We start from the raw sequence: 15,555 nt of genomic DNA on the forward strand, positions 1-15,555 counted from the left end.
GTCTGTATAACTTTGCTTTATAATAGCTTTATTTTACTTCACTATATTATAGCCTCTTTCTTTCTTTCTTTCTATTTTTTCTCCCTTTTACTCTGAGCCGTGTGCATGAAAGGCTCTTGGTGCTCCAGCCAGGCATCAGGGCCATGCCTCTGAGGTGGGAGAGCCAACTTCAGGACACTGGCCCACAAGAGACCTCCCAGCTCCATGTAATACCAAACGGCGAAAATCTCTCAGAGATCTCCATCTCAACATCAAGACCCAGCTTCACTCAACGACCAGCAAACTACAGTGCTGGACACCCTATGCCAAACAACTAGCAAGACAGGAACACAGCCCCATCCATTAGCACAGAGGCTGCCTAAAATCATAATAAGGCCACAGACACCCCAAAATACACCACCAGACGTGGACGAGCCCACCAGAAAGACAAGATCCAGCCTCATCCACCAGAACACAAGCACTAGTCCCCTCCAACTAGGAAGCCTACACAACCCACTGAACCAACCTCAGCCACTGGGGACAGATACCAAAAACAATGGGAACTACGAACCTGCAGCCTGTGAAAAGGAGACCCCAAACACAGTAAGATAAGCAAAATGAGATGACAGAAAAACACACAGCAGATGAAGGAGCAGGGTCAAAACACACCAGACCTAACAAATGAAGAGGAAATAGGTAGTCTACCTGAAAAAGAATTCAGAATAATGATAGTAAGGATGATCCAAAATCTTGGAAATAGAATAGACAAAATGCAAGAAATATTTAACAAGGACGTAGAAGAACTAAAGAGGAACCAAGCAACGATGAAAAACACAATAAAGGAAATTAAAAATACTCTAGATGGGATCAATAGCAGAATAACGGAGGCAGAAGAACGTATAAGTGACCTGGAAGATAAAATGGTGGAAATAACTACTGCAGAGCAGGATAAAGAAAAAAGAATCTAAAGAACTGAGGACAGTCTCAGAGACCTCTGGGACAACATTAAACGCACCAACATTCGAATTATAGGGGTACCAGAAGAAGAAGAGAAAAAGAAAGGGACTGAGAAAATATTTGAAGAGATTATAGTTGAAAACTTCCCTAATATGGGAAAGGAAATAGTTAATCAAGTCCTGGAAGCACAGAGAGTCCCATACAGGATAAATCCAAGGAGAAACATGCCAAGACACATATTAATCAAACTGTCAAAAATTAAATATAAAGAAAACATATTAAAAGCAGCAAGGGAAAAACAACAAAAAACACACAAGGGAATCCCCATAAGGTTAACATCTGATCTTTCAGCAGAAACTCTGCAAGCCAGAAGGGAGTGGCAGGATATACTTAAAGTGATGAAGGAGAAAAACCTACAACCAAGATTACTCTACCCAGCAAGGATCTCATTCAGATGTGATGGAGAAATTAAAACCTTTACAGACAAGCAAAAGCTGAGAGAGTTCAGCACCACCAAACCAGCTTTACAACAAATGCTAAAGGAACTTCTCTAGGCAAGAAACACAAGAGAAGGAAAACACCTACAATAACAAACCCAAAACATTTAAGAAAATGGGAATAGGAACATACATATCGATAGTTACCTTGAATGTAAATGGATTAAATGCTCCCACCAAAAGACACAGACTGGCTGAATGGATACAAAAACAAGACCCATATATATGCTGTCTACCAGAGACCCACTTCAGACCTAGAGACACATACAGACTGAAAGTGAGGGGATGGAAAAAGATATTCCATGCAAATGGAAATCAAAAGAAAGCTGGAGTAGCAATTCTCATATCAGACAAAATAGACTTTAAAATAAAGACTATTACAAGAGACAAAGAAGGACACTATATAATGATCAAGGGATCGATCCAAGAGGAAGGTATAACAATTGTAAATATTTATGCACCCAACATAGGAGCACCTCAATACATAAGGCAAATACTAACAGCCATAAAAGGGGAAATCGACAGCAACACAATCATAGTAGGGGACTTTAACACCTCACTCTCACCAATGGACAGATCATCCAAAATGAAAATAAATAAGGAAACACAAGCTTTAAATGAGACATTAAACAAGATGGACTTAATTGATATTTATAGGACATTCCACCCAAAAACAACAGAATACACATTTTTCTCAAGTGCTCATGGAACATTCTCCAGGATAGATCACATCTTGGGTCACAAATCAAGCCTTGGTAAATTTAAGAAAACTGAAATCGTATCAAGTATCTTTTCCGACCACAACGCTATGAGACTAGATATCAATTACAGGAAAAGATCTGTAAAAAATACAAGCACATGGAGGCTACACAATACACTACTTAATAACGAAGTGATCACTGAAGAAACCAAAGGGGAAATCAAAAAATACCTAGAAACAAATGACAATGGAGACACGACGACCCAAAACCTATGGGACGCAGCAAAAGCAGTTCTAAGAGGGAAGTTTATAGCAATACAAGCCTACCTCAAGAAACAGAAAACATCTCAAATAAACAACCTAAACTTGCACCTAAAGCAATTAGAGAAAGAAGAACAAAAAAACCCCAAAGCTAGCAGAAGGAAAGAAATCATAAAGATCAGGTCAGAAATAAATGAAAAAGAAATGAAGGAAACAATAGCAAAAATCAATGAAACTAAAAGCTGGTTCTTTAAGAAGATAAACAAAATTGATAAACCATTAGCCAGACTCATCAAGAGAAAAAGGGAGAAGACTCAAATCAATAGAATTAGAAATGAAAAAGGAGAAGTAACCACTGACACTGCAGAAATACAAACGATCATGAGAGATTACTACAAGCAACTCTATGCCAATAAAATGGACAACCTGGAAGAAATGGACAGATTCTTAGAAATGCACAACCTGCCGAGACTGAACCAGGAAGAAATAGAAAATATGAACAGACCAATCACAAGCACTGAAATTGAAACTGTGATTCAAAACCTTCCAACAAACAAAAGCCCAGGACCAGATGGCTTCACAGGTGAATTCTATCAAACATTTAGAGAAGAGCTAACACCTATCCTTCTCAAACTCTTCCAAAATATTGCAGAGGGAGGAACACTTCCAAACTCATTCTACGAGGCCACCATCACCCTGATACCAAAACCAGACAAAGATGTCACAAAGAAAGAAAACTACAGGCCAATATCACTGATGAACACAGATGCAAAAATCCTCAACAAAATACTAGCAAACAGAATCCAACAGCACATTAAAAGGATCATACACCATGAGCAAGCGGGGTTTATCCCAGGAATGCAAGGATTCTTCAATATACGCAAATCAATCAACGTGATACACCATATTAACAAATTGAAGGAGAAAAACCATATGATCATCTCAATAGATGCAGAGAAAGCTTTCGACAAAATTCAACACCCATTTACGATAAAAACCCTGCAGAAAGTAGGCATAGAGGGAACTTTCCTCAACATAATAAAGGCCGTATATGACAAACCCACAGCCAACATTGTCCTCAATGGTGAAAAACTGAAACCATTTCCACTAAGATCAGGAACAAGACAAGGTTGCCCACTCTCACCACTATTATTCAACATAGTTTTGGAAGTGTTGGCCACAGCAATCAAAGAAGAAAAAGAAATAAAAGGAATCCAAATCGGAAAAGAAGAAGTAAAGCTGTCACTGTTTGCAGATGACATGATACTATACATAGAGAATCCTAAAGATGCTACCAGAAAACTCCTAGATCTAATCAATGAATTTGGTAAAGTAGCAGGATACAAAATTAATGCACAGAAATCTCTTGCATTTCTATACACTAATGATGAAAAATCTGAAAGTGAAATTAAGAAAACACTCCCGTTTACCATTGCAACAAAAAGAATAAAATATCTAGGAATAAACCTACCTAAGGAGACAAAAGACCTGTATGCAGAAAACTATAAGACACTGATGAAAAAAATTAAAGATGATACAAATAGATGGAGAGATATACCATGTTCTTGGATTGGAAGAATCAACATTGTGAAAATGACTCTACTACCCAAAGCAATCTACAGATTCAATGCAATCCCTATCAAACTACCACTGGCATTTTTCACAGAACTAGAACAAAAAATTTCACAATTTGTATGGAAACACAAAAGACTCTGAATAGCCAAAGCAATCTTGAGAACGAAAAATGGAGCTGGGGGAATCAGGCTCCCTGACTTCAGACTATATTACAAAGCTACAGTAATCAAGACAGTTTGGTACTGGCACAAAAACAGAAATATAGATCAATGGAACAGGATAGAAAGCCCAGAGATAAACCCACGCACATATGGTCACCTTAACTTTGATAAAGGAGGCAAGCATATAAAATGGAGAAAAGACAGCCTCTTCAATAAGTGGTGCTGGGAAAATTGGACAGATACATGTAGAAGTATGAAATTAGAACACTCCCTGACACCATGCACAAAAATAAACTCAAAATGGATTAAAGACCTAAGTGTAAGGCCAGACACTATCAAACTCTTAGAGGAAAACATAGGCAGAACACTCTATGACATACATCACAGCAAGATTCTTTTTGACCCAGCTCCTAGAGAAATGGAAATAAGAACACAAATAAACAAATGGGACCTAATGAAACTTAAAAGCTTTTGCACAGCAAAGGAAACCATAAACAAGACGAAAAGACAACCCTCAGAATGGGAGAAAATATTTGCAAATGAAGCAACTGACAAAGGATTAATCTCCAAGATTTACAAGCAGCTCATGCAGCTCAATAACAAAAAAACGAACAACCCAATCCAAAAATGGGCAGAAGACCTAAATAGACATTTCTCCAAAGAAGACATACAGATTGCCAACAGACACATGAAAGAATGCTCAACATCATTAATCATTAGAGAAATGCAAATCAAAACTACAATGAGATATCATCTCACACCAGTCAGAATGGCCATCATCAAAAAATCTAGAAACAATAAATGCTGGAGAGGGTGTGGATGAAAGGGAACACTCTTGCACTGTTGGTGGGAATGTAAATTGATACAGCCACTATGGAGAATAGTATGGAGGTTCCTTAAGAAACTACAAATAGAACTACCATACGACCCAGCAATCCCACTACTGGGCATATACCCTGAGAAAACCATAGTTCAAAAAGAGTCATGTACCAAAATGTTCATTGCAGCTCTATTTACAATAGCCAGGACATGGAAGCAACCTAAATGTCCATCGACAGATGAATGGATAAAGAAGATGTGGCACATACATACAATGGAATATTACTCAGCCATAAAAAGAAATGAAATGGAGGTATTTGTAATGAGGTGGATGGAGTTAGAGTCTGTCATACAGAGTGAAGTAAGTCAGAAAGAGAAAAACAAATACAGTATGCTAACACATATATATGGAATCTAAGGGAAAAAAAAAAAAAGGCCATGAAGAACCTAGTGGCAAGACGGGAATAAAGACACAGACCTACTAGAGAATGGACTTGAGGATATGGGGAGGGGGAGGGGTGAGATGTGACAGGGTGAGAGAGTGTCATGGACATCTATACACTACCAAATGTAAAATAGATAGCTAGTGGGAAGCAGCCGCATAGCACAGGGAGATCAGCTCGGGGCTTTGTGACCACCTAGAGGGGTGGGATGGGGAGGGTGGGAGGGAGGGAGATGCAAGAGGGAAGAGATATGGGAACATATGTATATGTATAACTGATCCACTCTGTTATAAAGCAGAAACTAACACACCATTGTAAAGCAATTATACTTCAATAAAGATGTTTAAAAAAAAAAAAGAAATCGGCCTTGACGCAGGCTTTCTAGCTAATCCGCCATCCATACTCCATCTGGTCTCCATGCAATGACATCCTTTGTGGACCCTCCCTCGAGCACAGACTAGTCCAGGGTCACACATCGTGTTCAGGTGTTGTGTCCCCTTCATCCCCTTTTACCTGGACCCAGTCCGCAGACTTTCTTCATCTTACGTGACGCTGAATTTTTGAAGAACACAGGCCTGTTTTCTTTTGTTTTATAGGAAGAACCTGAGGTTGGCTTGGTGTTTCTGCAAAATTAGGTGAAGGTTATGTGTCCCTGACTGGATCCTACACACTCATGTCCCATCTCAGGCGTCACAGCCAGATCCCAGGACAACTGTCTCCCTGTTTGGTGACCTGGACCACCAGCCTCTCCGGGGCATCCTTCGTGCCTCCAGCCAATGCCACCGGCAGGACGAGCAGATTGCCGGCTCTGACCCAACTCCCTGCACTGCGCTTTGATTCCTGCATGAATCTTGACGTACTCACCTTTGAAACCGGCTGTAAATGACTCACATTTAAGTAGATGATCTTAATTATTTAAACAGAGCGAACTGTAATATAAGTTGGAAAAAGTATAGAAAGAAAACAAAATATTTACACAAATTCCACTTCAAAACATGTAATAAACTCCCAAGAAATACATTAAGACCCTACAAAGTGTACGACTAGACCCACATACCTAGCAAGTGTGACCACCCGCACCTAGCGAGTGGGACGAGACACACAGGACCTGAGGTGTATGCAGGCCCACACCCAGCTCGTCCCCAGCACAGGTGTGTGACGGGTACTGGAAAGGGGACATAAGAGCCTGGGTGGAGCTCGGATCCTGGACTTGGCGGTGGGGAAGAAGCAGCCTTGCGCAAAGGCCCGGTGTCTCAGACTTGCTTAGACAATCCCTCCGGCCACCCCGGACCTGGCACACAGTAGGTGCTCGATGCTGAGCGCCTCCCATCCCTCACTCAGCGGCTCTGCGTCCGGCACATCACCCCACCACGCTGTCCCAGGGCGTCTCGATGACGCAGGACTGATAATACTGCTTCTTTGGGGTGGTCATGAGGTCTGCAGAGCTGCACCCCAGTAAGGGTTTTAGAACCTGGCGGGGCAGACAGAAGCACTCCATGAAATGCTGGCGGCGGACGTGACGGGTGGGCAGGTCTGCGTCCTGAGAGCCGTGGGGAAATGGTGGTGGACCAGCGGGAGGCAAGGAGGGGGTCTCCAGTGAAGGGGCACAGGTCCAGGAGGGGATGGCATGCACACCTCCTCTGCAGGCCCTCCAGGTCTGCTTCCCTCGGGACGAAGCCCAAACTCCCAGCACCACATCCAGGCACAGGGGCCCCTACCTGCGGGCCCACACGCCTCGCTGTTCCCCGACAGGCCAGCGCTTCCAAATCCCTGTGCTTCTCCAGAAGGGCTCCCTCCTCTGGGGTCTGGCAAACTCACCTGCGGATCCTAACTCCAATGTCATCTTGTCCCTACAGAGAAGCCCGGCCCCGCTCCCAGCCCACTCTGTACACAGCTCCACGGCCACAGGCCTGCAGTTTCCACTATGTAACTCTCTCTCTCTGCCCAAAAGCTCCCCAAGGACCGAGGCAGGGCGGCCTGCATCTTCACACGCCCGGCGCTTGGCACGTGTGGACACTCTGGTGTCTTTTAATTGTCCGAGCCACACGGACTTCCAGCCATTCTCGGAAAACAGCGGATAAGCGGGAACCAGAATCCACTGCTTTCCGACATGAGGAAATGAGCGTCACGCCTCCGACCCCTCCCCCCCGTCCTCACGTCCCCAGCCCCTCTGACATCATCGTGGGCTCAATTTACAAAGGCCACAGTACTTCCTTTCAATTTCCTTCATCTTTCTTCCTATTAAAAGTATTTTTGGAAAATACACCTGAGGCACACTGGGTTTATTTCTCTGTGGTGCTTTAAGAAATATAATTTTTCTCCAGAGCCTCCGTCAATCAATCTAGCTGTCTTAATGCCACTGTAACAGGTCATCTGGCTCCGGCACATGAAAGGCAGCCTCCCAAGGTAACCTGGGACGAATCAGACAGCGTCTAATTGATGAACATAACAAGCCAGTTCAGAGCCCATCCATCCTCAGGTAGAAAACGACAGGCCTGCTGGCAAAAGGCACCTCCCCGGCTCCCAAGGAAGCGGCCTGGTTCCAAAGCGGGTCAAAGTCTCCCACCAATGGCACAGTCCCTGCTCTGAGAATTATTAACACTGAAGACTTGCTGACACTTGAACCTCCCTGCTGCATCTCCAGGCTGCTGGAAGATGGCAACCAACACTGCCTGACCATGGTGCGCTGTGGTGTGGACTTGACATCACCAGCCTGCACACGTCACTTCCAAGGTATCTACCTCACGCTCAACTTCACAGTCTCCACCCGGTTATTAAAGTGTGGGTGTCAGATCCCACACGCACTCACACGTAGGGTGCCAATGCTTGACCTCAGTTCATTACTGTCTGCTACCAACACTTGGGCTTTCTAGCCAAAGGGAAGTAGGTAATATTAACATTCTGACTGTGGGTATGATATAAATACAATGCTTATTAACTATTTACTGATATTTTACAGAGGCTTGCACCCTAAAATATTCATTTTAATATACGAATGCAATTTTAAGCACTTATTAAATTAACCTTAACTTCTCTGGAAGGTAATAGATACCCTCTTTGGAAGGTAACTGCACCATAAATGCAGTTGCTATAAAACTGAATTTGATGTAACAAATAAGAGTAGCTGCATTCAGTTACTTTCATTGGACTAAAAGAGTCATGGCTCCTGTTAACTGAACCATTTAAGGCATTGGCAGCCTCCTAATGATGTGTTTTCCAACATTCAAATATTTGAATCAACCAATAAGTGAACTGAGCCAATCAAATAAGGCAGACAGCATCCCAAATATGGTTCAAGTGTGCTAATCAGTTAAAATGCACCCATATGATTTCTTTGCCATTTTCTTGGAAATGGGCATTTTTAACAGTGTGATTTAAAGTTCTGCTAAATCAAGATTAAATCTTTCATTCTGTTCTCAATGGAAATCTAGATGTAAGAGGCAAACAGCTTCACTCTTCAATTTTTTTAAAACTCTGTTAGGGTGTCTATATTAGCTTAAATTAGAAATTCATGCCCACTGAAGCAAGTCTGATGACAGAAATCCTGGTGGGGGGGAAACAGGAAGTAAAAGGGGAGAACCAGGTTTCACTGACAGAGGCCCTGAGAGGTTCAGCAGAGCCAGGATTCCAACCGAGGAAGTCAGACTCCAGAACGCTTACTCTTAAAGCCCTGGGCTTTCCCTGAGTGGGAGCCACTGGTTTACTAAGAAAAAAAAAAAAATCTGTTACCATAATATGTAGATAAGATTCACCCACTTCCTAGGCATCCAGTTAGATCCAGAGAAGGTTCGTCTTTTTATTCATTAAAGAATCCACAATGATAATCCCACACAAATACCGGAGCAGGTTTGTCCTCTACTACACGTTATACGGGATTCTATTTGACATCAACAACACTTTTCTGGGAGTTCGGGGGGTTTTGAGCAGGAGCCACCCATTCTCCTTGCTTGGCCCTGCAGTGAACCTTCCTCTGCTCCAAAAAAAAAAACAACAAAAACTTTTCTGCATGGATATCATCTCACACATCTCCCCTTCCCTCTCATTTGGTGAGTGTGCTAATCTAGCACAAAGCACCTCCTCACACACACGTACCAACACCTAAATCCTCCTCCTCCTTCCCTGGGGGCCCAGGTCTCTGCTCCTGACGCCACCATCCACCAGTGTTGCCCCGGGAAACCTGGAGTCCTCCCTGACTTTTCCACTTTCTCACACTCCATGGCCGTCTAGACGCGCCCGTGTTCCTTCCCATTTCACCGAATCAAGATGCCAAGAATCGTAAGACACGTGGTCATTTCCTGTGTCGCTAATAAAGAAATCAACCTGCCATTTAAACCATGTCATGGTGCTTCCTTATTACCTAGAAGTTCTTTCTTCTATCTATACTTCCTGAAAAAGGCCTTTTGGAACTATTTAGACATAGATATTTATCAATATCACACCTGTGCAAAAAGGAAGGGGAGACAGTTAACAAATAAATTACTTGCATCCTCCCAAGATTCTACATCTTGAGTCTGGCTCTTCTGAACCATTTCTGCCTCAAAGCCGCCTGTGCTTTTCCACAGGACAGAAAGAGTGCTCCTCCATTATTCTTGGAATTCTCTTCCGAGCTGCTCTGCACATTCTGAGGCTGGTGCTTTCTTGCCTGGAGCATGGGAGGCAACCCTCTGCACCAATCTCAGCAACAAAATGCAAACAAGTGTGGTGGGCTGCCCCTGGCCACAAAGCCCCTCCCCCGATGCACAGGCAGTATGAAAAGTGAGTACCCTGCCGCACTTCTCCACCGAGGGAGAGCCTATTTCTCCACCCCCTGGGACCTTGAGACCACTTGGAGGAAAACAGAGGTGCCAACAACCAGCACCAGCTTCCAGATGTGGTGATATGGCCTTAGACAACCCAGCCCAGCGGACCCTCCAGCTAAATGCAGCTGCATAAGTAACCCGGTGAACTGGCCCAAGCCACCCAGCCAACCCACAGAACCTAGCGAAATAACAAATCGTTGTTGTTTTACGTCCCTGGGTTTGAGGATGGCTCTTTTTTTTTTTTTAATTTTATTTATTTCTGGCTTCGTTGGGTCTTCATTGTTGCACGCAGGCTTTCTCTAGTTGCGGTGATCGGGGGCTTCTCTTGTTGCGGAGCACAGGCTATAGGCGCACAGGCTCAGTAGCTGTGGCACGCGGGCTCAGTTTCTGTGGCTCGCAGGCTCAGTAGTTGTGGCACACGGGCTGAGTTGCTCCGCGGCATGTGGGATCTTCCCGGACCAGGGCTCGAACCCATGTTCCCTGCATTGGCAGGCGGATTCTTAACCACTGCGCCACCAGGAAAGTCCCGAGGATGGCTCTTTACACAGTAACAGGTTATTGAAGCTGACAGCTCCGCTATGTGTGGGTATCTCCCTTTCCTGGGTCCATAAAAGAATTGGCTGTTGTTCTGCAAAAACATATGGAATTGAAGGAGAATATACCCCACTAATAACAAATAACAGCACATCTTGCTGTCTCTATCTTTATGACTTTCCATGCGTATATAATAACTTTCATTTCAATTCCTAATCCCAGCAAAACCCTTTCGAGGACATTTACACAGCAAGTAAACGCACCACGTTCAATGTCAGCCATACACCTCCTCAGCTGGAGAGACGGTAACGTGAGCAGCTGTGGACAAGTTCACCACGACAACAGATGACCCTGCAGCACGACGGCCAAGATGCCATCAGCCTAAGATGTGCCCCTACTTCAGAGCCTCAAAGATGGGGAAAGTGCTTGTCACAGAATCAGTGACACACGGCAGCTCTTGAACCCAATTGCGCCCCACCTGCCACTCGCTGGGAGCATTACAGTGGCGTCAGGACGGGCCTCTCCTCCGCTATTGCTATTCTTGCTCCATTTTCAGTCCGTACATTTTATTCCATCACTAGCAGTGATTCTCAAGTGCATATCTGTTCATTTCACTCCCTTGCTGAGGTCAGGATCCCTATGAATACAAGTGTCTCACCTGCCCTTCCAGCCCTCATGACGGTCCCAGCCTGCCTTCCCAGCCTGCCACCTGCATCCCACTTTCCCATCTCAGGTATTGTGGTTTTCCTGACTCTTTGCGCAGTGCTGATGGAGAGACACAGGTGCGTCTGAAAGTTGGGCAGTTTAATAGCAGAGGGATTGCTGCCCTACTGGAATTATGCAAGCGGGAGGGGTTGATGCCGGTGGGATCCAGGATGACGTGTGGGCTTGGGCTGAACCAGGGAACAGATTCCATTTTCCCGGTGAGGACCGTTACAGTCGCTGTGTCCTGTTCACTGGCACGTCTGCCTTCGCCACTAGCAGAAACTCACACTCAGCTCATCTCTGTATCTCCAGCACATGAAGGTTTCCTAGACCACTAGACACATCAACGGATGCCTCCATTCAAGTCTGACAGTCTGCAGGTCAAAAGCTCTGTGTGTATTTGTGTTCAGTTCATAGAAGAGTCAGGAAAGAGCCTCTGCTTTGTACTGTCGGTACATTTAAGAAAACACTTGCAGATTTAGACCATATGATCCTGCAATCCCACCCCTGGGCATATATCCAGACAAAACTCTAATTCGAAAAGATACATGCACCCCTATGTTCATAGCAGCACTATTCACAATAGCCAAGACAAGGAAGCAAACTAAGTGTCCATTGATTGACAGGTGAATGGATAAAGAAGATGTGGTACATATATACAATGGAATATTACTCAGCCATAAAAAAGAATGAAATACTGCCACTTGCAGCAACACGGATGGACCTAGAGATTATCATACTAGGCAAAGTAAGTCAGAAAGAGAAAGACAAATATCGTATGATATTATTTATATGTGGAATCTAAAAAATGATACAAATGGGGCTTCCCTGGTGGTGCAGTGGTTGAGAATCTGCCTGCCAATGCAGGGGACACGGGTTCGAGCCCTGGTCTGGGAAGATCCCACATGCGGCGGAGCAACTGGGCCCGTGAGCCACAACTACTGAGCCTGCGCGTCTGGAGCCTGTGCTCTGCAACGAGAGGCCGCGATAGTGAGAGGCCCGCGCACCGCGATGAAGAGTGGCCCCCGCTTGCCGCAACTAGAGAAAGCCCTCACACAGAAACGAAGACCCAACACAGCCAAAAATAAAATCAATAAATAAATTTTTTTTAAAAAATGTCTAAAAAAAAAAAAAAATGATACAAATGAATGTATTTACAAAACAGAAACAGGCCCACAGACATAGAAAACAAACTTATGGTTACCAAAGAAGATAGTGAGTGAGCGGCGGAGATAAATTAGGGGTTTGGGATTAACATATACACACTACTATATATATAATAGGTAAACAACAAGGACCTACTGTGTAGCACAGGGAATTATACTCAATATCTTGTAATTACCTATAACGGAAAATAATCTGAAAAAGAATATACATGTATATATATATATATATATATATATATATATATGTATAACTGAATCACTTTGCTATATACATGAAAGCAACACAACACTGTAAATCAACTACACTTCAATTTTAAAAATGTTTTTAAATACTAATTTTTTAAAAGAAAACTCAGCACTCGATCTTACAGAGAGCTGCTACTCTGCCCACCTAACAGCCTCAGAGTGGGAAGATGACCAAGGGTCCACAACAGCCCCTCACGTGCTGCAGGGCAATGTCCCCATCAAGGGGCAGTCCTGGGTCTCCAGGCGGATTTTTAAATCTCCTCCCCCCACTTTCCAAAAGGATGCTGAGGTGGTTCACACAGAAAACAGATAAAAGTCTAATAAGTTAGAAGTGGAAAATTGAGAACAAGTAAATAAAGGAACAAATATATTTATTGTAATATAGTTGCCATGACTAATCCTAAAATCCAGGCTTCTGCAGCCAAACAAAGGAGCCCGGCATGTGGAGTAGTTTCCATTCTCAGCAACGCAACCCACTCCTCAAATGGGGCAAGGATTCCTTCAGTACTCAGTTCTGAGATCCACGTACCATACAGACCTTGACTTAAGGGACGATGGATACCGTAAAGCCCTTGACAGGTATCTGTACACCAACCTTTGTTAAGTCAATGCCCTTTGTTTTCTTCTAGGACTTTCCGTTTTCTACAACAAAACGTGCTTGCTATGCCTGCTATATGCTCTTGTCACACTGACTTCATAGAAGAATTTCAGTGATAGATCTAATCTTTCTAAAATAACACATTGTTACACTGCAGTTTATGCCATGTTTGTGATCATTCTGTTAAAGACACCAAAGTATTAAATATCATCATCAAAACCCATCATCCTATGCACGTGACTCATTTATAAAATCTGTGTCATGACGTAAGTCCACGTGTCTGTCCCCACTAGATGGAGCGCACCCCAAGGGCAGAATCATGTCTATCACTTTTGTGTTCTCAATGATTCTCATTCATTCATCCAACAAACACTTAACACTAAATGCAATCCTTAGAGAAAATCAAGAATAAATAAAATGATCACTGAGCTCAAGAAGCTACCAAAATAACAATAGAGTCAATTCAGAAAAACCTTGGCACCAAAAGCCAGACAACAAGAGAAAGAGGTATTCTAAGCTAGTCTCACTTATAAACAGACGTGCAAAAATCCCTAACAACATTTAGCAAAACTTATTCGGAAAAGTATTTTTTTTAGTAGTGAGGCTTTTTAGGTGCAGGCCGGCTGGGTGAGGATTGTGGCCATGAATCTGGTGTGAAGAGGGTCAGGTCAGCTGTGGTATCCCCTGCAGGGACTCTGACCTCCTTCAGGGCAAGTGCAGACAGAGCGAGGGGCTGGGCTCCAGGGCTAGGCTTTCAGCAGGCGAAGGCAAGGTGGCCCCTAGGGGTAAGGAAGCCAGAGCTCCTTGCAGGAAGGTGATACATGGTGGGTAAGAAATCTGGGTTGCAACTGGAGGAAAGCAAACCCAAAGGCTGGCTGCCAGATATCGGGAAAGAACAGATCGATACCCTGGAGAGCCTCAAGGCCGGTGAGTTCTAGAAGGACGGGACTAGAAAGCCGGGAAGGAGATGGTAGGCATTCAACAGCTTTGTTGAATGAATATTCACGCAGTAGAGCCGCTCAAGTACTGATTCTATAAGCTGGTTTGGGACGTTTTCATCATGTAAACAGGTGCTGAGGGCCCGTCGGAGCCGCCAAGGTCTAGCTTCTACCTGTCTTGCTCGGCCTGTGCTCTGTGCGGCAGTATCAGATCGTGTGTGCAGACGAGCACAAGCACACCCTCTGTGCGCAGATGAGCACAAGCACACCCTCTGTGCCTTCCTCCAGTTGCCAAGTCTGCCTGACATCTCCCCCCAGCTCCCGCCAGGCCTTTGGCTCCTCCAGTGCCAGAAGACCTGTGTGTCTTTTTATCCCCACACTCACGGTGTTGCATCACGAACACCTCGGTGTGACTCCCAGTCCTAGACTCTGAGCTCCAAGGGTACACCTGATGCCTTGTTCGGCTCCTTCACAGGAGTAAGCCTGTGCTGAGAAGCTTGTTCTACAACGGCGGGGCCGGCCTGTCGCGTGTCCTTTTTTATTTTTATTTATTTTTGTTGGACTATGGCTGCTTTACAATATTGTGTTAGCCTCCACCGCACAACACAACGAATCAGCCGTACAAAAGACACCAGGGTCAGCCACGGCTGTCATCATCCCTTTTTAACAAGTACTCACTTTTTTCTTTCTTCGTGAATACTTCTCAATGTCTGTGTACTTTCTGAAAAACAAAAGAGAGTCAAGCTTGAAACGTGTGAAGCCCAGCCGAAAACACCTGAACAAAAATGTCGACTGCTGCGTCAGCCTCAGGAGGCACCGACCACGAGGAAGGAGCTTTCTGTCCCCAGAGGACACAAGCCCACATCCACAGCGGCTCCCAGGCTCAGGAGAAAGGGCTCCAAGGAAGTCTGTTCACTTTCCTTCCCTGAAATCTTTTTTTTTTTTTTTTTTTTAGTATTTTAAAGCTTTATTTAAATGATGATGCAGGGAAGGGGCTAAGAGAGGTAGGTGAGACACTGGCCTTGGGTGTAAAATTTAAGGGGGCACCAAGCCGGTCATCAAGCCAGTCATCAAGATAAACATGACTTGAATGCAGCACTTGAAAAATCAAAATGCAAAAAGTAATGCACGATGAACAAAATATAAAAATTTTAAATGAAGGCAGGATGAGTATTAT

The 15,555-nt window shown here is 44.1% G+C and overlaps 1 protein-coding gene across 1 annotated transcript in view; it reads right to left on the minus strand.

The window, feature by feature from the left end:
• DCDC2C (doublecortin domain containing 2C) overlaps positions 1–15,555 on the minus strand; it is a 155,579-nt gene that overhangs the window by 102,085 nt on the left and 37,939 nt on the right. The window contains 1 exon segment of the mRNA XM_036872599.1: positions 15,057–15,099. Within this exon segment, the coding sequence (XP_036728494.1) occupies positions 15,057–15,099 (43 nt within the window).

The sequence above is a fragment of the Balaenoptera musculus genome, chromosome 13 (genome assembly GCF_009873245.2).
Source record: "Balaenoptera musculus isolate JJ_BM4_2016_0621 chromosome 13, mBalMus1.pri.v3, whole genome shotgun sequence".
Lineage (NCBI taxonomy): Eukaryota > Metazoa > Chordata > Mammalia > Artiodactyla > Balaenopteridae > Balaenoptera > Balaenoptera musculus.